The sequence below is a fragment of the Fringilla coelebs genome, assembly GCF_963513975.1.
Source record: "Fringilla coelebs genome assembly, chromosome: 9".
NCBI classification, from domain to species: Eukaryota; Metazoa; Chordata; class Aves; order Passeriformes; family Fringillidae; genus Fringilla; species Fringilla coelebs.
In genome coordinates, this window is record NC_140067.1 from 14,821,142 (window position 1) to 14,844,058 (window position 22,917).

A 22,917-nucleotide genomic window follows, 5' to 3' on the forward strand; every position below is an offset into this window, starting at 1 on the left:
CGGAGGGGTCCAGCCCCCGGGACAGGCCGGGCCGCGCTCCCTGCGAGCGGCCGGATTTCCACAGACGTGCCCGGGGGTCACCGCCGCCCGCCCGAGGGGACTGTGCCTGTGCCGCCCGCGCTGCTAGCGAGTCTTCACGGCACAGGCCGCGCCCGGCTCCCCCAGTCTCCTTCGCCCAGTGCTGATGGGCGGGCTGACCCGGCCCCGAAACAGCTGCAGCCTTGGGGCTGCCGATAACGCTCGAGACTAGCCGGCATGAAAAGTCTGCCGGGGCACCACAGCCAGCCCCGCCACCCCACCCCGCCCGCCGTCCCCTCACGCCAGCGCGGGGCGGGCCGGGGCTGGAGCGGAGCAGGGCGGGGCTGGGCTGGGGTGGAGCGGGGCAGGGATGGGAGGGAGGGAGGCGGCCGAGGCGGAGTAGGAACAGGGCGGAACTGTGGAGGAAGGCGGCCAAAGCGGAGCGGGGCCAGGGCAGTCTGGGGCCGGGGCGGGGCGGCGGCCGGCGCCGCTCACCCGGCCGATCCGGGCCCTGGGCTGACGCCGCGGCCCCGCCAATCCGCTGCGGCCGGGCCGGGCCCGGCACCGCCCCCGGCGGCTCCCACAGGGACGGGCCGGAGCGGCCGTCGCCGCCGCCGCGGGTGCCCGGGCTGAGTCAGCGCCCCCGCCCAACATGAACATCATGGATTTCAATGTGAAGAAGCTGGCGGCTGACGCGGGCACCTTTCTGAGCCGCGCCGTGCAGGTACGAACCGCCCTCCCCTACCGGGGCCTCGCCGGGACGGGGTTCTGCCGGGGCGGCCCCACGCGGGGACGCCCCAGCCGGGGTCGAGGCCGCGGGTGGCTCCGCTGGGCCGCCGCCGCTGGGCCTGGCGCGGGGCGCTGGCCGGGGCGCTCGGCTCCGCCCCGGCGGCCGGAGGGGCCGGGCCCGCCGCGGGCTCCCAGCTCGGAGGGAGCGCCAGGCCCGGCTGTGCTGGCGGGGGCGAGGCCGGAGCATTGGCCGGGCCGGGAGGCGATGGGCTGCTGCGAGAAGTCTCCTCCAGCCGGCCCCTTCGGCCGCGGGCTGGGCAGGCCCGGCGGTTCGCCAGGCAGGCTGCACAACAGCAGTCTCGGGGGGCTGCGGGGGTGAGACAGCCCAAGGTCAGACGGGCAAAGAGGGGAGAAGACGCCAGCGCTGAGAGCGCGAGATGCGCAGGCATCAACTGCCGGGAGATACGGCCGGACTTTGTGCATGCAAAGGACAAAGGTGTGTCTCGCCTTAAATGAGCACCTGTGGTTTACTGGCTGCTAGAAACGTGTTCATATCGCTGCCTGATCGGTAAAAATCCAGCTCTGATGCGACACATGAAAGCCCGGTATGTGTCTGCTTAGGCTGTTTGATTTGTTTTACCTTTAGTATCGTTTTTAAACTAGTGTGATGGCCCATTGTTTCAGATTTGGTTTTCCCCTTTCTTCGCAGTAAGGGCATTGTAACTGTCTTTTGTTCCGTAGCGCTTGTCTTGAGCCGTAATCCCCTTTCCTTGTATAATCAAACTTGAACAGATTTGCTGCATGGAGATGGGCATCCAAGCAGTATATAGTAATCCCCTTTGGTTTCTTATGAGTTCTCACTGGGTCACAGGTTTGGAATGTGGTAAGCATTGTTATCTAGTCTGGTCAGTCTGATGTATTGCCCTAAATCTCAATATTCAAGCAGAACCAATGATCAGCAGCAGAGCAGAGCTCTGAAAATGCAAACTCGTCAAAAAATATTATTAAAATTTAAATGAAGTTAAAACAGTCATTATAGCTTCTCTTTGTGGTGGAGGTATTTCCATGCTTCCGCCACTACTCCTGGCTTCTTCCACATCTACCTACTTCCCAGACCGACTCTGCCTTTCCTGCTTCCACTTTCTCTTTTCTTGTTGGACAAGGGAAAAAAAGGAGAGGCAGTTTCACCCTTCATTGTAAGATCTTGTGATAGGACTTTGTGATTTCATTTAAGTGTATGTGTGAAATCTAACATTGTGGTCTCCACTTAGCAATCTTCACACTGCTGAAAGGATTTATGGAAATATTAATAAGAAATATTAATAATTTCATATACAAATGCATATATCTGTAATTAGTAAAAAAATAATTCCACACCTATTTTTACTGTATTGTAAAGAATTTGTACAAAGTTTTTGAGAACACCTGACATAGTTTTAAAAGCCTTTTAAGCAGCAGTAGTAGTAGTACATCTATGAATAAATTCCCTTCTTCCCTGTACAGCAGCTGAACTTTCTCATGACTGCAGTTTGCTTTTATGTAGAATTGCAAATGCCAGAAGCATTTATCAAGATGTGCATGCTATCAAAGCTAGTTAATCTACATGTGACAGAAATTAAAACAAACTTAGACAATGCAATTTACTTCTATTGTATTCTGTTGCTTACTGGCCACCAAAGAGCTTGTTAAGAATGAAATTGGACAGTCAGAATGCTTCCAGTCCTGTTCAATTCCTAATTGGTAAATTTGTTAGCAACTTAATCATTAGCCAGATTCTCCTGAGAATGCCTGACTTTGAACAGCAGGCTGTCAAGGGATGGGATCATCGTTGTCAGGAACTGCTGCTCTGAAGGGGGCAGGCAAAGCCCTCAATTCTGGCTGTGCTTGCTTCCCTGATGTGAAATGTGAAGCTTCTCCCTGTCTGGGATTAAAAAACAAACTGCTTGTGGATTAGTAAAATTTGGCATGAATTTTGTATCAAGTGAAATGAATTGTCTGATGGATTTATTTAGCTAAATGAAGTTATATTGTACTTCATGGTCACTGAAATCACAGCTTGGACGAGAGCAGTAGAAGTGGTCTTACTGTTTCTGTAAGGCATAACAGGACATCTAAAGAGTTTATCAAACACTGGTTTGTCCTATTCTAAAAAGCAACACACTCCCACCCCCAAAGATATATATTTCACTACTTCCCAAGAAAGTTTGTTTTAGCTTTTAATCCTTGTCTTTAGAAGCTTTCCTTAATGTCTAATTATAACTTAAATCTTCTTACAGTATTTTAAACTCTCTATTTTTACCTGTTTCCTCTGGACAGGACTTTTTTTCAATATATTCAAGGTAGCTGCAATCGGAATCTGTTTTTTCTTCAGATTTTGCATGAGGATAATAGGCAAATAATTACAAAACCTACAAGATTGACGTGATCTTTTAATTTTCTTTATTACCTCTGGACTTCCATTTTGGTTAATGTTTTAAAGAACACTGTGCAAAATTGGACAAACTGCTTCACGTGAGAATTCTCAGTACCAAGTTTAGCAGAGGATTTCTTCATAATGTTACAAATTACCTTTCACATATTTTTCTTCCCTTTTTTATCTGATAGTATGGACGTGTTGATGAACTTAACAGCTTTCAAATTTGTCCTTAGGTTTTTACTGATGACTGGGGAATGGTTTTATCTTTTAAAACATCATCTTCAAATTAATATAAGTAACTGTTTCAAATTTGTTCTGGAAAATTATTTCTATGAACTGAATATTTTTAACCTAACTTGCAGTTCACAGAAGAAAAGCTTGGTCAGGCGGAGAAGACTGAACTGGATGCTCATCTGGAGAACCTTCTCAGCAAAGCAGAATGCACTAAATTATGGACAGAAAAAATAATGAAGCAAACAGAAGTATTATTGCAGCCAAATCCAAGTAAGGAGCCTTTCAGGCTTTTGTTTTCAACTTTTGAATTAATAGATATGCCAGTGTAAATATTTACTGCAATATCTATTGCATAAGTAATGACTAAATGCAGCAGTTTTAAAATTTGAAGGCTGTAGTTATGGAAAGCACATTTTGAAGAGCTGGTAGGAATTGGAGACACTGCCAATTGCTGCTACTTCCTGAACCTTTCAAATGGGGAAAACTTTATACAGAGCTTTTTAAACTGTCGTGTTGGTTCCATACTCTACTCAGTCTCAGGTTGATTGGATTTTTGAATTTCCCATTCTAATTCCAGATATCTTGGATAGCTGTACAACTCTGAAGTTCTTCATGGGGTAGATACAGTGGCTCAAGAAACTTCATTGCTATTTAATTATTTAAACTCTCTGCACAATACTAATCTGCTTGAAGCAGGCAAGATGAACTAAAATACCTGTCTTTAACAATTCCATTACAGAAGAATTTGCACCCTACTTAAGCAATACAAAAAAGTGTCAAATATGATTTTATCACTGTTGAGTCTCTTATTGTAATAGTAACAGAAAAAAACCATGGGCAGAAGTAATGAAGTTTTATGGTGTGTTAATTTTATTTGTTTCTGAAATTGCTGCTATGAGTAGTAATGTTGTGGACATCAGTTTCAGACTCATTCTACAGTTGTACTAGAGTTTAGAGCTATAGGAGTTTGCTTAGTGTATAGATCTAGATTTTAAGTCAAGACCTGGTGTCCAGTCATAGGGTGAACTACTTCACTGAAAAAGTCTGAACCTCCTTTGGGTTTGCACAAATGATAATTTTATAGAACTGCTACTACCTCTGCACTGAAAACAAATATTCTCCTTGCAATGACATACTGAGCTAGGATTTATTAGTAAAGGTAAATGATACACTGCCAACGCTGCTCTAATGCCAAGTGGATAAATTCTTTATTACAGAGATATTTGAAGTATTACTTTGGAAGTGTGTTGCATCTTTTAGTTTCATAAGAACAGTAGTTTAAAAATAAACTAGCAAATCTTGTGGGAAGGATGCAATAGAACTTGCAGAATATTCTAGCTAAAATTTCTACTTTTGTCTAGGCCAGAGGAAATAGTTGTCTGTTTCATTCTGTTCAGTATTTGTAGTATCTCTTGAACTTCTTCAGAAACTTGTAAACTTTGAATATTGAAGCACTGACTGGAGGCTGGTGGAAGCGTATAAAGAAGTTTCAGTTGAAGGATGATATATAGAAGTGTCTCAGTTCTGCTCTCCAGTCCATTTTCTTATGGCTAAAAATACTCAGCATTGAGCAGTGATCTTTGTGAATGTAACTTCAGCTGTTTGCTGGCCTACTTGGGAGAAGGATCACATGCTGCAGAGAGCTGCTTTTGGTGGTTGTTAATGGAGTGACCCTGTCTGGGGGAGACAAAATCACTTTCAGTCCCATTTATAATTGTACGTATAGTTCAGACCCATGTAATAGTCCAATAATTTTAGATTACTTCCAGTTCTTTTGTAATTTAGTAAAAAATAAATATTATGGCTTGAGTAAAGAAAACAAATCACTTTTGATAATTTCTGGTTCATTCTTGCTGCCAGGGAATCTGCTGATACCCATAATTGTCTGTCTTAGATTAATTTTTGTGACCTCCATGAGGGAATAGTTATTTAATCCACTGCTGTTAAAAGTTGTCTAATTAACAAGTAGCATTTAAGTGGCAGGTTTGTTCACTGGAAAGCTTCTTTGTGGTTGTCTGTACTATTGTAGGCTGAAATTAGTTCTTACTGACTGAATAAATAAAGCCAGCTAGGTGAGAAATGAAAGCAGTTGGTCAGAGAAATTGGGTATTGTATCTGAGAAGTTTGCTTTTTCAATTACAGAGTCCCTGTTTAGGTGTGTGAGGCCTTTCCACCTAAGAAACTCCCTGTGGCTTAGTATTGTGATAGATGGGTAGTAATACTCACATAGTCTCAACAAATTTTTCTGATAATTTTATTGCTCAGACTAAGAAAATATCAGAACATTAAATGAAACATTTTCTAATAACTTTTAATGGTATTTTTCAGAGTGCTTCAAAGGAGCATAGGGCATGGGAAGGAGAATATAGTTTCTGGGGCTACTGAACTTTCACAATATCTTAATAGGGAACTTAGAGTAGTTGTTGAACTTAATTCCTACTGCAAATTGTAGTGAATAATTTTGGTCTTTTTTCGGGAGGGGAAACAAAAGACTGTTTTTTTTTTTTAAAGAAGTGTTCTGTTATTGCTCTTACTGTGGAGACTTCTGATCAAAATTCTTAGAAGTTGTATAACTATGCTAATGGAGAAGAAAAGTATGAATTTTCACTTTCCCAGATGGCTCTAGAAAACACTTGAACATGGCATGGCAAACATGGAACATGGTCAGTTTTCAGGAACAAGATCTCCAGCCTAACATTGTTCACTTAATGTTGGGTTTAGTGGCTGGATTTTGAAATTCTTTTTTTGTGTTCCTTTTTCTTGTTTGCTTGTTTCTCTTTCTAACTTATGCTTTAAATGACAGTAATTACTTCAAATAAACGTTTTTAGATGCCAGAATAGAAGAATTTGTCTATGAGAAGCTGGACCGCAAAGCACCAAGTCGCATGAATAACCCAGAGTTACTAGGCCAGTATATGATTGATGCTGGGAATGAATTTGGCCCAGGAACAGCCTATGGTAAGAAGTAAAAAACCCCACAGATACAGGCTTTTTTATCAATATAAAAATGTATTTCTTGTCTTCCTCTAGATAAAACTGTTTAATGACATTTGTATCAGTTTGAGTTGACTTGCTGTATAACTGAGCATTAGGAGATCAAAACTAAATTTCAAAGTATTGCTCGGTTAATGTGCAAATGCATATTGTGAAGTTTGAGTAGATGGGGGCAAGGTAAAGCACATTATTTTCCAATATCTTAAGCTTTTTCCTTGCTACCAACTACTCCTGTCTTAAGACTGTTGTGTAGGAGAGGAAGCTGTTGGATTGAAATAAGTAGGTATGGTGTCCAGTTCTGACATAGGTGTTCACTATGGAGTTTCCATAATATGTGGGCTCATTGAAATCTTGCCTTGACCTGTGATTGATTATAATAAAAATGGTTTGGCTTGTTGTTTGTGTGGATGTTTATTTTGGTGTGGGTTTTTTGTTTGTTTTTATGCTGGGGTTTTTTAGGTGTTTAGTTTTGGGGGTTTGGAGTGGTTTTTCTGGGAGGGGTTGAGTTTTTTGCACATTATTTTCTTTCTTTTGAAGACCCTTTTCATGGCATTGGATTGTTTTTCAAACTGCTGGCCTAAACTTTCCTGACTGTGGCAACCGTTTTTGTTAACCTCCTGCCTGAACAATATGATTAACATATTTTTTCCTTTGCAGGAAATGCACTCATTAAATGTGGAGAAACACAAAAGCGAATTGGGGCAGCAGACAGAGAACTCATTCAAACTTCTGCTATAAACTTTCTCACTCCCCTAAGAAACTTTATTGAAGGAGACTACAAAACTATTACTGTAAGTTGAATTGTACATTTTTCAGAATTTCACACCAATCATAACTCAAAATGTAGTAGTAGATAATGGTACATTATTACTTTCCTCCAGGTAATATAGAAAAAATCAAGTGAAATTTGTGCCTTTGGAGTATTTTCTGGGTTTTGCCAAGGTAAAAACAAGATAATGATGAATATGTTTGTTTGGTAACTATTGTTCTATAAGAAGTATGCATATTGAGCATAAGCTGTGTGAGAATAATTAGGATCTAATTCTGCTTCTCTTTTCAACTGAAGAACTTTTTTTTTACATGGTACTTAATTAAAAGCATTTCCAAGTAGACAGTCTTTTGCTTGTATGTGTACTCCTTCTCACAAACTAACCTAACTCACTTTCAGAAAGAACGTAAACTGTTACAAAATAAAAGACTGGATTTGGATGCTGCAAAAACCAGACTGAAGAAGGCGAAAGTTGCAGAAGCTCGAGCTGCAGTAAGTAGAGGGTTTTTTTTTCAGTTGGTCCATAACTTTCAGATGTATTGATACATATTTATCAGCTTGACTGCTTGGTTATGTTTCCAGTCCTAGCTTCTTACCCTGCTTGTTTTTCTAGGTACTTTTGTAAGAAATGCCTTAGTGGAACACAAGGAAACAGAAGTGAGTTACTGATCAAGGTGTTAGCCTTCTACTTTTAAATATTCCATCAAGTTAGACTTACTCTCTTCTCTCTTCTTACTCTCTTCTCTACTTTTAAATATTCCATCAAGTTAGACTTACTCTCTTCTTCTTTATAGTAGATGAGCCTATACTGTCAAAAATTAATTTATACAACCTGCCAATATGGGTGTAAATACAAATACTTGAGTCTCTTAAAATGCTGAAGTGTGTGTATAATTGTTTTCAACTGATGAACCTATCTATACTTAAGTTTTTTTTGTCAAAAATATTTGTGGTTTCTCTTTATGTATTGCTGACTATTTTACACCACCAAACAGAGGTGAGAAACTTCAACTCACATGACTTAACCATTCTGATTGCCTCAAAAAATGCTTATTCAAGGAGATTAAATTGAAAAAGAAGGTTACTGCTTTTTAAACTCTTAAAATGCTCTAAGTGAAGGAATGGACTGTTGACTGTATGTAGTTTCATCAGGATATATTTACAGTATTTTCATAGCTATCTTTTGACTTCTTTCCTAAAGATTCAGCAATTAATGATGGACAGTGATTTCTCCTGTAAGGGTTAATGAAGTAAGGGTCATGCAAATAAAGAAATCCAGTCAATTTAAATACACAGGGACAGTGTACATGATGGAGAGGCAGAAGAAGGACTGACAGATTTTGCTGGCTTTTCAAAATGGGCATTTGTCCTGAAAGATCTCAGAGACCTCGTCTTGAGCTTTGAAGTGCGTTGCATCTTTGCGATGACAATCCATCTAACAACCACCATAATCTCTACCTGACAGTTCTGCTCTTGTGTGTCAGTCCATGTCATGCACACTGTCCCTCTGTTTTTAACCTATCTGTATTTTTATATCTATGCATGCATTTTCCCTTGTGTAAATTCGTAAATTCTCTGCAAAAAGAGTCACTTCTCTGTTTGTCAAGCTTTCGTAATTTGTAAGACTAACTTTGGAGAACAGAGAAGGTTTTGATCAGCAAGCAGTGCAATTTTGAAGCAATGGACAGAAGAGCACTGGATAGTAAACTATGCCTTTGCTTGACTTTGTTCAGAGTTAAGTCAATAAAAAAAGTGTTTTTATTATTAGCTTCCTTTGTGGTATGGTAGCAAGTATGGACCTTACTTTCTAAAGCAATGAAAAGGCCATAAGGAATTGTTCCCCTTGAGCCTGGTATTAAAATTATATGTATATTATACTGAAGTTTTAATTCCATCACCAGTGCAATCATTCAGAGCTTGGTGCCAATTGCTGCTGCTCCTATTTGATGCTAAGTACTCATACAGCAAGTATGCAGTATTATGCACATAATTTTGTTCTGGAAGAGCATGAAACCCTAAACCTCCTCACTATTTTGCCTATACTTTGCTGTCAAAATGTAATTAAAATTATGTGCATGGGTAAGAAGTATCAGATTGTAGAATGCCAGCAGAAATAACAAAATTGCAGCTCTTCTTTATCCTCCTCAGTATAAAAGTAAGAACTAACCTGGATGTAGGTGTGATGCAAAGGGGTTATATTCTGCTGGCTCCCTAATTTATAAAGGAAGAAACCTAACAAACAGGGCTGGACTGATAGGTTAGTGAAGTGTATTGAGCTATGACACAAATGTTTATGCTTTACTATTTTCTGTGACAGGTTAAAGTGCTAAATTTTATCTGCATGTGATTACGTAGTTTATAACTGAAAAAAATAATATGAAAATTGCTTGTCCCATGCTTACTGTACAACTGAAACAGCTTAGTTCAGTGTTTAAAATCAAAATCTCAACTGTTTTATTTATCTATATTCACTTCACAATCTTGATTAGCTTAAACTTGCAGTGCTTTGTGCTGATAATCTATTTACCTGCTATATTTGCAGTTTTATAACTTGCTTTTGTTTTTTGTCTATACACTTAAGCAACTAAACATCTCTCAGCCTGAAGAGAATAACATTATGGTAAATGTTTCTTACATGCTCAACTTGCTGCATGTAAAATGGCTAAAGGTTTGTTGGCCTCCTGTGTTCATTCATTTTCCTGTCAAATGTTTCCTCTTGCTATCTAGCTCATTTTGTTGTTTTCCATTTGAAAATGGATTGGTGTAATGCACTAAATACGCTTAGGTCAGTGCAGCATTGGATGTTATTTTTATCAGGTTATTTATGATAATTTGAAATATACAGTATTATATTCTAATTTCTGTGATTTTATGAATGTAAACTTAGGATATAAAGGAGTTAATTTTTCATTTCTGAAATTATTTTCAGCTGTTAGTGGAAAGGAATTACTGAGTTTTCCTGTCTTTTTAATATGAGTAAAAGTGAATTATGTGAAACAGCCAGGAATATGTAGAAATTATTCCAGTCAAGCAATGTGTTACAAAGAACTGCAACTGAATAATGTCACAAGTTAATGGCTTTACTAGAGTACAATGTATCCTAAACTTATTGCAAAGACTCTCTAGTGCAGCTGGTTTTAGCCCTATAGTTGTGAAAGTGGAAGAGAAAGGGATTAATTAGTTCTGTACAGTGTAGACTGTGCTGTCCAGCCTGTTCTGGTTGGGGTTTGGATCTGCACATCTCAATTTAGTGTTCCAGATTTCTCAGCTGTGATTAGATTAAAAAATGAGCAAATAAACTTGTTTGCTCCTGCAACCTTTATACACATTTCTTCCTACTCCTGATTGTGTCATCATCTTACAATGGCAAAAGATGAAAATTAAAGAACCACATTGCAAGAGGGAATGGAAAGAGAGCACTGAAGTAATTAACTTTTAGACTAAATCCCTTGCAGTTCTATGATTTTGCTGTGCTGCTTGCTACTACTCTAATACTTAATGTGAGATACCTCTGTAGCAGTTTCAATTAAATTTAGATTTCAGTCAAAGTGCTTGTGAAATAGAAAACTGGTAATGAAATTAGCAAGAGAAAGCATTCATCTGTTTCAGTGTATAAATGAGAATAGCTTTCCATAGTTTTCCATTATTATAACACATAAAGGTAACTTAAGTTCCTCCTAAGGTAATTTGGTTTGTCTAATTCATGTCATTTTTAAAGTAGTTATGTCTTGTGTTGTAATAGCTCGTTTTAAGTAGATTCTTATAATTCATGAGTTCTACAAGTCACACTCTCCTCAGTATCTAACTTGTTTCATAGAGGTAATGTTATCCATATTCATAATAGATTCATTGTGTATGAAGGGCTTTGGGCAACTGACTTGTAGCACTCCTCAAACCCCTGTGAAGTTCTGAGGACAGGAAAGTGGTTAAAAGCCAAAGTGTGATTATATACTGTAATAGAGTACCACCAGTGTCTAAGTTTGTATGTTTTTATTTTCTCCTCCCCCGCTCTTAATGCTGACTAGATATGGGCTGAGGAAGTGACAAAAGTAAGTAAACAGTTTTAAAATTGCAGAATTCTGAAATCATAACTTGTGCTGGTCTGCTGTAATAAGGGATATTACATGTTGTTGATTTCAGTCTGATGCTGGCAGCCTGATGCATTACATCAGAGTACACTGGGCCCCTCCAGGGCCTTTCAGGTTTCAATGGCAAAACAATGCCTGGGGCTTGTTCTGTAGTAAGCTGTTTCTGGCTGTCACTTAGTACCAGTACCATATGATGGGACAAGATACAATAGACTACTACAGGACTTCTCTCAAAATTTACTGGTATGATATCCTCATAAGAACAAGCTTATTTGAAAATTTTCAGAAATATTTGGGTCTAGTAATCTAAACTCTCCTGAAAACACTGATGTTCAAGTTTTACCCAGAGCATGGAGCACCTCACCTTTCTCCCTGGTGTCACTAGATCTTCAGCAGCCTAAGTTAGGGGGTAGGAACATGTGAAAACTGCACTTGCCCTGAAAGCTAGTTTGTAAGCTTAGCATTAGCCTTGGGATGGGCATTGCAGCCTGCTCTGTTGTGCCACCCCTTGGCCAGGGACAAACTCAGAGGAGCTAATGGGCTGTTGGGCAGTGGCTTCTGCAGTGCTTGAGAAGGGCCACTGAAGTTCATCCATTCCTAGGCTCACTGGCTCTGACAAACCAGCAGTGGCAGCAGGCTGTGAGGGGGTGTGCTAGCAGAGAAGGAGGGATTTCGTAGTGTATTTCTGTAGAGGAGGGGTAATTAAAATTATGTCAATAGGAGAGCAGGGGCTTTGGAGTATGGTTTTTAATGGGGAACTAGCTAGGCAGCTGTGGGAGGCGTAGGGAGAAGATGGGATATGCAGCTTCAAGTGAAATCTTGGGAGTTGTGGAAGTTGCTCTTCCAGCTTTCTGTGAGTTATGGTGCACACAGGTGAGGATGAGTGTGAGTTCAGAGGGAAGGAGGCATTTAAAGTAAAAGGAGGGTTAACTGTAAAAGGAGGGTGAGGTCAACTTTGATCCTAAAGTTTGAGAATTATTTAATGAAGTAAGTAAAGTAACATTTGGAAGCAGGAAAGCTGTCTGCTGGTCCTATATTGGGGGAAAATGGTGGGGAAAGAATACTGCTATATTGAAAACTAATCTTGAAGCTATTTGCTTTTCAGAGACAAGAACAAGCAATTTTAAGGGTAGTGAAATTTAACAGATTATGTCTTGGAAAGAAGAAATACTACAAAGTTCTTAACTGTAGCATAAAGAAGACAAGAAACTTTAGCTCTTGTAATAAATAATGTAATTCAAGGTCCACTTTTTTATTTAGTATAAAAATAGCAGAGACTATTGAGAAGAAATGACAGCATTATGTACAGCCAGTGGAGCAGTAATCCATCCACACTTCTAAAGGCAATCTGTCCTTCTTTGTTTGAGAGTTGGAGGAGGAGATTCATAAATGTCTTCAATTTAAATATAAGCTTCCCAGCAAAGAATTCGGACCATTCAGTCATCTCTGGCTCAATTACAGCTTTTTTTTTTGAGTTAGAATAAAAGGTGTGCATGGTGGCAATGACAAACTTTATTCAGTTTAGCTTCCTCTAACTCTGCATATCAGAAGGAATATTGAATACTAGGCACAGCTGTATATCCACTACTAGTGTTTTACTAAAAGCATGTCTGGTAAAACAACATTAGCAAGGTGATTTCATTTCATATGCTTTTATGTGTGTTGTCCCTTCACTGCAGAATTGCACAGTATTTCTAAGAGGTCCTGTACTCCTGTGTGAAATCTGGGGAGATTAATTACATATGAATGTTCAGATTCAAAACCTGGGATCGTATTCTGTAGTTGCAGAGCAAGTACCATTTTGAGGGATCTTCATGAGACATACCTAGTGAGGCCTTTTAATGGTCCTAAAAACACAATACAACTGCAGCTGGGAAGTGTAGTCTTGTATTTTTTAGCTCTTCACTCTATTCAGAAATAAAGGTGATCAGGCCATAAACTTCCCAGATTAAAAGTCAGCTAGTTGTCACCTTTACCCCAAGGTGTAGAATAGATGTTCTGTCCTGCTACTGTTCCCTTAGCAGTACTGAAAAAAGGGATGCGCAAAACTCATTGAAGACATCACATAATTCAGTTAATGTAAATCTCTGTAAAGCCAGTACATTGGGCTTTTGTAAATATATTAAGTCACTCTATACTGACGAAGTTAATAGGTGTTACCATGTTACCTACTTTTCATTTTTTACAGAAAATAGTTGATTTGCTAGAATGTTGTTGAAACAAATATAATTATTTAGATGGTTATGTCCCCTTCTAAGTCCCTGTTCTCCTGTATTTACTTACCTGACAGGGAGACATAAACACATCAACAACTGCTGACTTCAGAGAAGCAAGAGACAAAGCTATTTCTCTCCAGATAAATTATTTACTTATTGCTTTGATGGGTTTTTAAAAGAAAATGAAGATATTGCTTTTCTTCCCCTCTTGGCTATCCAATTAGCTTTTTCGTCTGTTTGTTCTTACATTTCTCTCAAAGACTGACAGATGGATTTCACTGATACTAATTCAAATTCAATCAGGAAATTCCAAGCAAAGATTCTTTCCTCAGCAAACTTTGAAGACTTAATTAATTTGAAACTTGATACAAACACTGCTGTCTCAGTTTTGGGTAAGAAGCACACAGTTCTCTTTAGGTACTTCTTCAGTGTTTAATTACTGAGTAAGCCCTTCCAGCTGCAGTGAATTCAGATGGAAAAACGTTTTTTAGGTAACTGTGTCATTCTTCTCTGCTCTTTTCTGAGGTTCCATGTGACTTTTCATACTGATTAACATTAGCTGAATGCAAGAGCAGAATGGTTGCAAACACATAAAATGGTTTTGAAAGCAGTGTTTTACCTGGTATCATCTCATTAATTTTCCTGAAAATACATTTCTCCTTTCTAAAAATAGTAATTGCTACACCTTGGACCGAATGTAGGTTTTTGCCCTTGGGTTTGTTTTTAGAAACAAGGTACTAAATGAATATAAGCATTGAGGTGAGGTAATCCAGATTCCAAGCTGAGGACATTCTGTCTTAGAACAATGGATCTTAGAGCACATATTCTGTATATGTGTGTTTAGTGTACCTTTTTTTCTTTTGCGTATGTAGTAGGTGTCTGATAATAAGCTGCTTGCTGTGTACACAGGGCCTCAACATTTCTGAACCCAGAATGCAATTACTGTTTTTGCCTAGTAAAGATCTGCAAAGAAAAGCCCATTTCAAACACCTAATTCATGCATTTGTCTGAGCAGTTCTGCATCAAGTGGCACTGTTGCAGTGGGCAGGTGTAGTGCAGAGCACTGTACCAGTACCTGATGTGCATTCTTGCTTTTAGTCTGAACAGGAGGTGCGAATTACTCAGAGTGAATTTGACCGTCAAGCAGAGATTACCAGACTGCTGCTGGAAGGAATCAGCAGCACACATGTGAGTACCCAAAAGGTGTTGAGGAGGAGAGTCAATATCAGGGTGCCTTCTAAAGATAGCTGCAATAAACTACTTGGGGACTCTGGTCTATGAGGTTTCACTTCAGTGCATTAAAGCATCAAACCACGGGGGTCGGGGTTTTTTTTAGTTCTGATTTAATATCCACTGAATTTAACTTTATTTTCCCATTAACCTTCAGAATGCTGGAGCTTTCATTTTCATTCTTTATACCCAGCTTCCCATTCATCAGATCAATTGAGTGCTGAAACCACAAAAATGTTTACTCAAGTATGTTAATTTTTGTGACATTCTATTCTGTTTGCCTGGTAAATCCAGGCACTCTGCCTATCTGGTGTTTATCTCTAAGTGCCAGTATTTGCATTAGCACCTGACTAGGTGCCTACTCCTTCTAATGCACCTGGGTCCTCTTGTAGACTAAACTCTTGAATCCTTTGCTGTGTTACAGGCACATCATCTCCGCTGTCTGAATGACTTTGTGGAAGCTCAGATGACCTATTATGCACAATGTTACCAATATATGTTGGATCTCCAGAAACAACTTGGAAGGTAGTAATACTGTATAAACTTCAGGAAAAATCTCAGTTTTTAATAAATGCTTATTAATAGTAGGAAAACGTACACTGATAGAACAGTGGTGGACACACAGGCATGCTGGACTGAAAGGAAATGTATCTATTCTCAGGTAATTAATATGTAATTACTCAGTGCAACTACTTCCCTAAGCCTACACACCAGCACTAAGGCTTTTTGAGAATTGATCTACTGAGATTTTTATGTATTGTGTAATTGAGGAAGGTGAGCTCTTGGTAACCTCATTTAACGTGACAAAAAGAAATTTCTAGAGATTTATTTGTAGTCTCAGTTGTAATCTCAGTATTTCAGTTGTCTTATGCTTCATGCTACTAAACCTCTGTGCAATGTGGGAAAAGTTTTATACTTCCTATAAATTCCTGTTGCCTCTTAATTCACTACAGGTCATTATCTGATTCTCTGATAAAACGCTGTTCTCCACTCTTAACTGAGTTGCCAGCATAGATACTGTATAGGGAGAAATCTTCTTCATCCTATCTATTATCCAGAGCACACACAGTAGAATGAGCAAGTTTGTCTTGTTTCATGGGTTTAACATTTTTAAAGTAAGAGAAGAAGCTGACATTAGTTTGTGCTCTTAATCCTTTTTGTGTGATGGGTGGGAATGTAGAGAGATCCACATACTTACATATCATAAAGTTTCTCTATTCTAGTTCTTCACAAATCACCCTTTCTTAGAGTTACACAGATCATGTTATTTCTGTGAGTGTATGCACTGAAGAATTGTCTGTACTTAAAAGTTTACTGTAGTGTCTGTTCTAGGTAACTGTCTCTGAGGTATCTGTGTTTATGTTTTCCCTGACAAGGAAGTAAAAACAAAAGTGTTCTTGAGTCTTACCCTTTTCCTGACTTGCAACTTCCTGTGGCATTTGATTTCCTCAGTTTGTTTAAATGTGTAGTTAAAAGATTTTTTTTTTTAGTCTTGAAAAAGACTAAACTACTAAATTGTAGTTTAAAGTATTTAAAACTTTGATCTAAAAAAAGCTGCATCTTTAAAGTTACCTCCCAGTCTAATACATTCGAGATATTCAACTATAAAATGTGGTAGTACATAAATACAAGTTATGGAATTGAAGGCTTGAAAACAAGCATTTACCATATTAAGGAAAAGCAACTTTTAAATTAGAAATAAAGTGAAATACATTTACACAACTATTTTGAGAGGATATTTTTAAAATGTGTACTTTTATCCTAGCATATTTATCAAACAGAAAGCCTTAAACATAATACCCTTATTCTAAGGAAGAACATGTTCCTCTTTAAATTCTGCTTTAGGATGTATAGCTTGTCCCAAAACTGCTGTTTTTGTTTAAAAATTATGTAAGTTCCTACCAGGTATTAAAAAAGTGTATTTGAAGAAAATAGTCCCTTTAGGAAAACAGAAGGCTGTATCTTTATGTGGCTGTGATCTGATTAGTATTTTTAATAAAATTACTATGACTGGTAGAAAACCAAAAGCATGGAAGCTTTGCAAAATTCTAAATGCCTCTAACAGCGAAATGACGTTTCCCTGTCTATGTGGATTAAAATAGTTATGGTATTAAATCTTGGGTGTGTCTTTCCTTCCTTGTGCAAGGAAATCCCACTGAAGTATAACAGAGCACTAGGATGGGGTCTCAGGTTGTGCTCCTTCTTTCCATTTATAGGCATGCATTTAATAAGCAGATGAGTATGGTTTGTGTTCTGTGCTCCTGAGGTTATGTGGGCACATACAGACCAACTAAACAACTTGGGCAGCTCAGCTAGATGTGGGTTGTGCTCTGTTGGTTAACATGTAGTGCTGAGTTACACAGCTTTTCACACATCTAAGAATGGTGTGTGCAGTAGTCTCACATAAAAGCCAAGAACTGTGAAGGACTGAGTTTTGTTTTGAGGTTGTTGATGGACCAGAGGCATTTAGCCTCTAAGTGAGATCAGTTTGTTACTTGAAACAGAAACCTGGTTCTCAGATGAGATGCATATGATATTTTACCTGGGTCAAAGTCTAGAGTATACACCCATTCCTGGTCCAAAGCTGAGCACTGATCTTCTTGATGTACTCTCCAGAGGCAGCTGTAAGGAAGGTGGGGGGGGAAAGTTGCATTCAGTTCTCTTTATATAAATAGATATAGTTTTATGGATATTTCTCTTCAAGGCAGCATCAGCTGCTTATCTCTCTACTGCCTTCTCCTCCTGTGAGGCTGGATTGATTCTTTAAATCAAATCTCCCTTTTTTCTTATTTTCAGTTCCTCATTATGGACTTAACAAATCTATTTCAAATATTCTGGTACTCTGGCTGCTTTTTTCCTTCCTGATAACTGCTTTTGCTCTGCAGTTTCTCAGCTTCCTTGACAGACAAATATAAACTGTGGCATAATTTTTTCAGATTATCTCTTACTAGTATCTTACTGTACAAGCTGTGAAACTCCTGTTACTCAAGCATTCAGAATAAAAAACCCTGAACCAGACAATCTCTGTATAGCTGAAGCCTTCCAGTAAAAGGCATTACATATGGCTTTGCAAAAGGAGTGAGACTTAATACTCCACTGATTGACAGACTGGTTATAAAGTTTTGGCTTTCTCTTCCACTGACTATACAAACCAGTGACCCTTTGAACTGAGCAGAATAACTTACAGGCAATTACTGTGTTAACTGAGAACAGGTTTAGCAGTATATTGAACAGTCATTTAACAATATTGAGAAACAGCTGATTGTCATTTAAAACTAAATCCCTCTGGTTGAATCCTAGCTAATCATGTGATAACTACATCATGAGGCACAGCTGCGTTTTACCTACAGAAATGTGGGGTCTGGTTTTGGCTCCCTTTATTCTGCTTGTTGGATTTGTTCAGGGAACATGATGAACTAGTTTGAAAAACTAATCTAGCAAATGAGGAAAAAAAAAACCAACAAAAACATTTGGTAGAGTTGCCTTCTCTTCTTGGTGACTTGAACCAGCTCTTTATGATCAAGTGAGGTGAAGGTAAGCCACAGGAGGAAGTGGGACTTCCTCCTTTGCACAGTAGTAAGCTGCTGCCTAAATTCAGAACAGTTTCCTGAAAGTCTTCCCAATTTTTACATGCAATTTGGTCTGACTGTCAAGGGGCTAGTGTTGTTGTCCATACTACACTGCTGCTCTTTCCTTTTAGTCAGATACAATTGTGACTGCAAGATGAACGTGTTTAAAAAGCTATTCTCATGGAAAGTTAGTTATCTTCCTGATTTTTGTTTAGTTCACATTGTGGAATCAAAAGCAGCAGATTGCTAGATCTGACTCAAATGATAGAGGATGACCATCTGTACAAAAAAGGGGTACAGGAGTGGGTCTACCCTGTTTGATGGCACTGTGCATTTACCAGGTTAAATATAGTGTGAACCTGGAACCTTGTGTGCAGGACTGATGCAGCTGTTACACATATGAGCTTCATTTGTTCCACTGTTTATTGTCACATGAACCAAAAATTAGTTGCTGCATCGATGGGTTTAGTTTTTACCTGCATCAGCTCCCTAAGGCAGCTCCTATGATCATACGAGCACCAGTAATGCTGCAGACATGGTTAGGAGTATACTGGTCTGGATTTACATGGGTACAGTTGCCACTGAACTGCTCCTTCAGAAATAATCTGACTGGGCTGCAGAGGTGGAAAGGGATTAGATGAGGCTGTTTTCTGGTGGGTTCATATGCATGGTATGGATAGATCTTCCTTATGTCAAAAGAGCAGGCACACAAAAGGAGGGGGGAGGTAAAATGCCCATATCCCAGATGTTAATGAAAAGGCATCCATGTAGAAGTACTCATAAGGGAAGTTATGTGTGGGAATTTACTGGTCAGAAGAATGGAAGGAAATACAACTACAGTTCCAGGTCATCATGACTCGGTCTAACTCGTAGTTGCTGGCACTTTTATACTGCATCAGCTCTGTCACTTTTTAAAACCTCTGTTGACCTACTATTAAGGTAAAATCCAGATGGGTGTGAGAACCAAGTAAGGCAGCAAAGGGACAAGAAATTGTTACAGCAGCTGCTAAATAACTGAGTTTAGTCTGCCACAGGACTGCATCCCAGACTGTAGGGCAGAGTGACATGAGATGTTCTTAGAGCTCATCATTGCTGGTCTATTCTTCCTACTCCACTGCCCCAAAATCTCTTGCTGCTTTGCTCTCCTTTTTGCTCCTTCCATTTTTCAGTCATGTTATTCTGTACTTTCCCTTGTATCTGCTCTGTCACTCATAATAGTTTTTTGTGACTGAGCTCATTAACTAAGTAGGAGATGATAGACTTTTTTTCCCTCTTTTTCAGTCAGGTTAATGAGTTTAATTGACTTCACGGGAGGGTCTGGCAAACACTACGGCTGGCACTGAGCAAGTAGCAGCCTGACCTAGAAATGAGGAGCTTCAGTTGATATAAGGTCATTTTTAGTGTAAAAAATATTTTTTGCTTTACAGCATGAAGGTAGCTGAATCAATGAACTGATTTAGATTACAAAAATAGTTGTGTGGTTTTTCTTGCTTTCAGAGGGAGGCTGTGGTTTTAAGTTGTATAATATTTCCCTGATTTGGTTCGTCAGCACAATCTTTTGTGTAACCACATAATTGAGGAATGAGCAGGAGGAGGTGGAGGCTACTTTTCCTGGCAGAGCTGTCAAGAGAAATGTTTATCAAAGTACAGTCTGAATTAAGTTTGGCCAACAGTGCTTTCTTGGTTTTGCCTTTTTTTAAGAGACAAATATCCAGGTTTTTTTAAGGCGGCAGTATTCCTTTTATATTGTATTGTTTTGATTTATGCTACTTATCAGGAGCAAGTATCTTTATTTATGTTATACAATTCTCAGTGCTGTTCTCTTACTGCTATCTACTGGTGTTTATTGCTGATGAAGATAAGAATGCTAATTTAGGCATGGGAGCATGTATAATGCCCTGTGTAAAACAGATTCACTCAGAAGTATTTCCTTTTTTTTTCCTCTCACAGCTTTCCATCTACTTTCCTCTCCAACAACAATCAGTCTTCCACAACTCCTGTGCAGAGTGTTTCCTCTCCCTCAGTCTTGGCCTCAGCCTCTGCTTCATTGCCTTCAGTAAGCAATTCAATGGTTACTTCAGGCCTCAGTGAACTGAAGTCATCAAGTGGCAGCAGAAAAGCAAGAGTTCTCTATGATTATGATGCTGCAAACAGCAGTGAATTATCTCTACTTGCAGATGAGGTAAGAGTTTTCTATGTACCTTAATTATTTAAAAGTAAAATGGAAATGTTTGTGAGTAGGCAGTGAGGATATGCTACATCAAAAAGTCTGTGTAGTTTGATTTTTTTAAAAACTAAATTTCAATAATACCCTTGGAGCATTGTCCTGTACCTATATATCCTAATATTCTGTAGTGAGAGCCAACATCTGTGACACCATCTTAGCTTGCAAGAACATTTGCTGGACAGTCAAGATGCAGTTCTGCTGAAACTTTTCACCATACCTTTAGCACTATTTTCAATATGATTCGTTTTTCAAACGTTGAATATTGCGATTTGGGAAGAATATGAAAATACAGCTACTTCTTGCTTTGATGGTGAAGGTTGTGCTGTGTTTATTCCTGTTCCAGTTCAGTTGCAGTCGTAAGTCAGAGAGTCTGTACAAAGCAGATGGAGATAGATGGTGAAGCACAGTGCATTGATCTGGTAATGTGAATGTAGCTTAATGCTGAAGAAGAAATTGAAAAAAGAATATTCAGGATTTTTGGGTTTTTTAATGTACATTACTTCAATATTTTTATTTGACTTTTTTCTTATCTAGATAGTGACTTAGATAGAAACTGTGGGCTTGGATTTTCTGTGAAGATGTAGCCCATCAACACCATCTGTCTTTCTATCGTGCACTCCACAGAAGTTTCTTTTAGGCTGCCTGTTAAGGCTTAGGGTGGATACACAAGTTAAAGATAAAACATAATAGAAAATAAACAGTAATGAATAGAATTTCAACAGAAAAAGGTACTTTAAAATATGATACTGTGTCTGTTCTCTTCCATGGACCAGTGAAATAATTTTTATGAGCATTAGATTATGTTCCATGGATGCTCATATTAAATGCTCTTTTTAACCTGGTTAATCTCAGTTCCAAGACAATGGGAATCACATGAAGATAGACTGTAACTCTTTCCTGAAAATGAATTTTAAATAATGTGTTTCTCTTTTTGTAGGTGATAACAGTGTACAGTATCCCTGGCATGGATTCAGACTGGCTGATGGGTGAAAGGGGAAATCAGAAAGGCAAAGTGCCTATTACTTATTTAGAACTGCTAAACTAAATGGTTGGCCTGAATAGAGACTGTCGATTATGGCAACACCATATTTATATACAATTAACGTTATGTAAGCAGGTTTATGTGTCTTCCATGTTATTGTCTTGAGGGACAAATACCAGCCATTAAAAACTGGCTTTTCTGCCAGCATGGTTGCACGGTCAATACTCTATTCAAACTTAATGTGTTTAAAGCTTTTACTTCATGTGCCAAGAACGTTTCCTACAGATTTGTTTCTACTGAAGTTTTCACTAATACAAGCTTCTACTTTTGAGTAATCTAGATTGAAAGCAGGAGGTACTGTTTTCTACTGAAATTTTTCATTAATGGCAAAGCTTTTCTTCACATAAAATAAACTTATTGTGAACTGATGCAGGTGTAATGCATGTTATTTGAATAACCAAAACCAAAGGTGAAACAGAAGCCATATGGTTCTGTTCCCAACACTTGTGGGGCTCAGATGTGCTGAGGCACACATGGCTTCTGCTGAGTGTCTTTTGCATTTAGTCACCTCTGAAAACTTAGGGCGAGTTCCCAGTATGCTGAGATTTTAAGTTGCATCTAGGTGGATTGACACAAAGTAGGAACATAGAGTTCTGACTTGTTTTTAACCTTGCCTTGTATTTTTTTCCTTTAATTGCTTCCCAGAAAAGAGACTAATTCAGTTTGATTAGTAATTATAAAAATTCTTTCAACTGCAAATCAGCCTTTATGTTAAAATAAGCACTGCATTTTGCTAACCAAATATGCACTGTCTCCCTACATTTAAGTAGTTGTGTAGATGAGCATACAGTTGTTCAGATTATAGGTTGTAATGAAATTCTGCATCCCCAATTCTTATGCAAGTTTATTGTCATGTTCTAATTGGATTCAATTAGTGTTAGGCATTTTGCTTTGCAAGAGAATCTCCTTTCAACGCAGGAAGGAAAAAATGTTTTGAATCTAAAAATGGCTTTATGAAAGGTAGTATTATTTGTAAATAAAATAACATTTTCCTAAACACTGCACCCTTTAGTGTTTAATAAGTAGCAGATTTTTAAGGCTGTAAAAAGATTTTTAAAGTGTATTTAAGGGGAATCTTCCTTTCTTTCTTCTACCTTTAGTTTAGGAAACTCAGTCCATCAAGAAGGAAATTCTTCTCCTTGCAGATAATGCAACATTACCAGTAGTCCACTTTAGCTCTCAGGGAGCACTGGTACCAATGCTTAGCAAACTGCTTCTGATCAGCAATTTTATTTGCAATGACATTTCCTTAACAAATTTTTAACATTGTCATTGCAAACTTGTAGGGATGAAACATTCAGCAATAGAAATTTCTTCAGTGGGATGGATAAAACTATATTAATTTAGGTGTTATGGCTATTTAATTAAAAAGTGATGATTTTGAT

At 38.8% G+C, this 22,917-nt stretch overlaps 1 protein-coding gene across 1 annotated transcript; it reads left to right on the forward strand.

Annotated features, from left to right (window-relative positions):
* The first annotated feature begins 465 nt into the window (after positions 1–465).
* SH3GLB1 (SH3 domain containing GRB2 like, endophilin B1) lies at positions 466–21,914 on the forward strand. Its single transcript, XM_084211187.1, has 9 exons — positions 466–742; positions 3,526–3,667; positions 6,227–6,355; positions 7,049–7,182; positions 7,560–7,652; positions 14,563–14,652; positions 15,119–15,219; positions 20,214–20,445; positions 21,428–21,914. Exons 1-9 carry the CDS (start codon positions 671–673, stop codon positions 21,533–21,535), a joined length of 1,101 nt encoding a protein of 366 aa, XP_084067313.1. The 5' UTR covers positions 466–670; the 3' UTR covers positions 21,536–21,914.
* Positions 21,915–22,917: the final 1,003 nt, after the last annotated feature.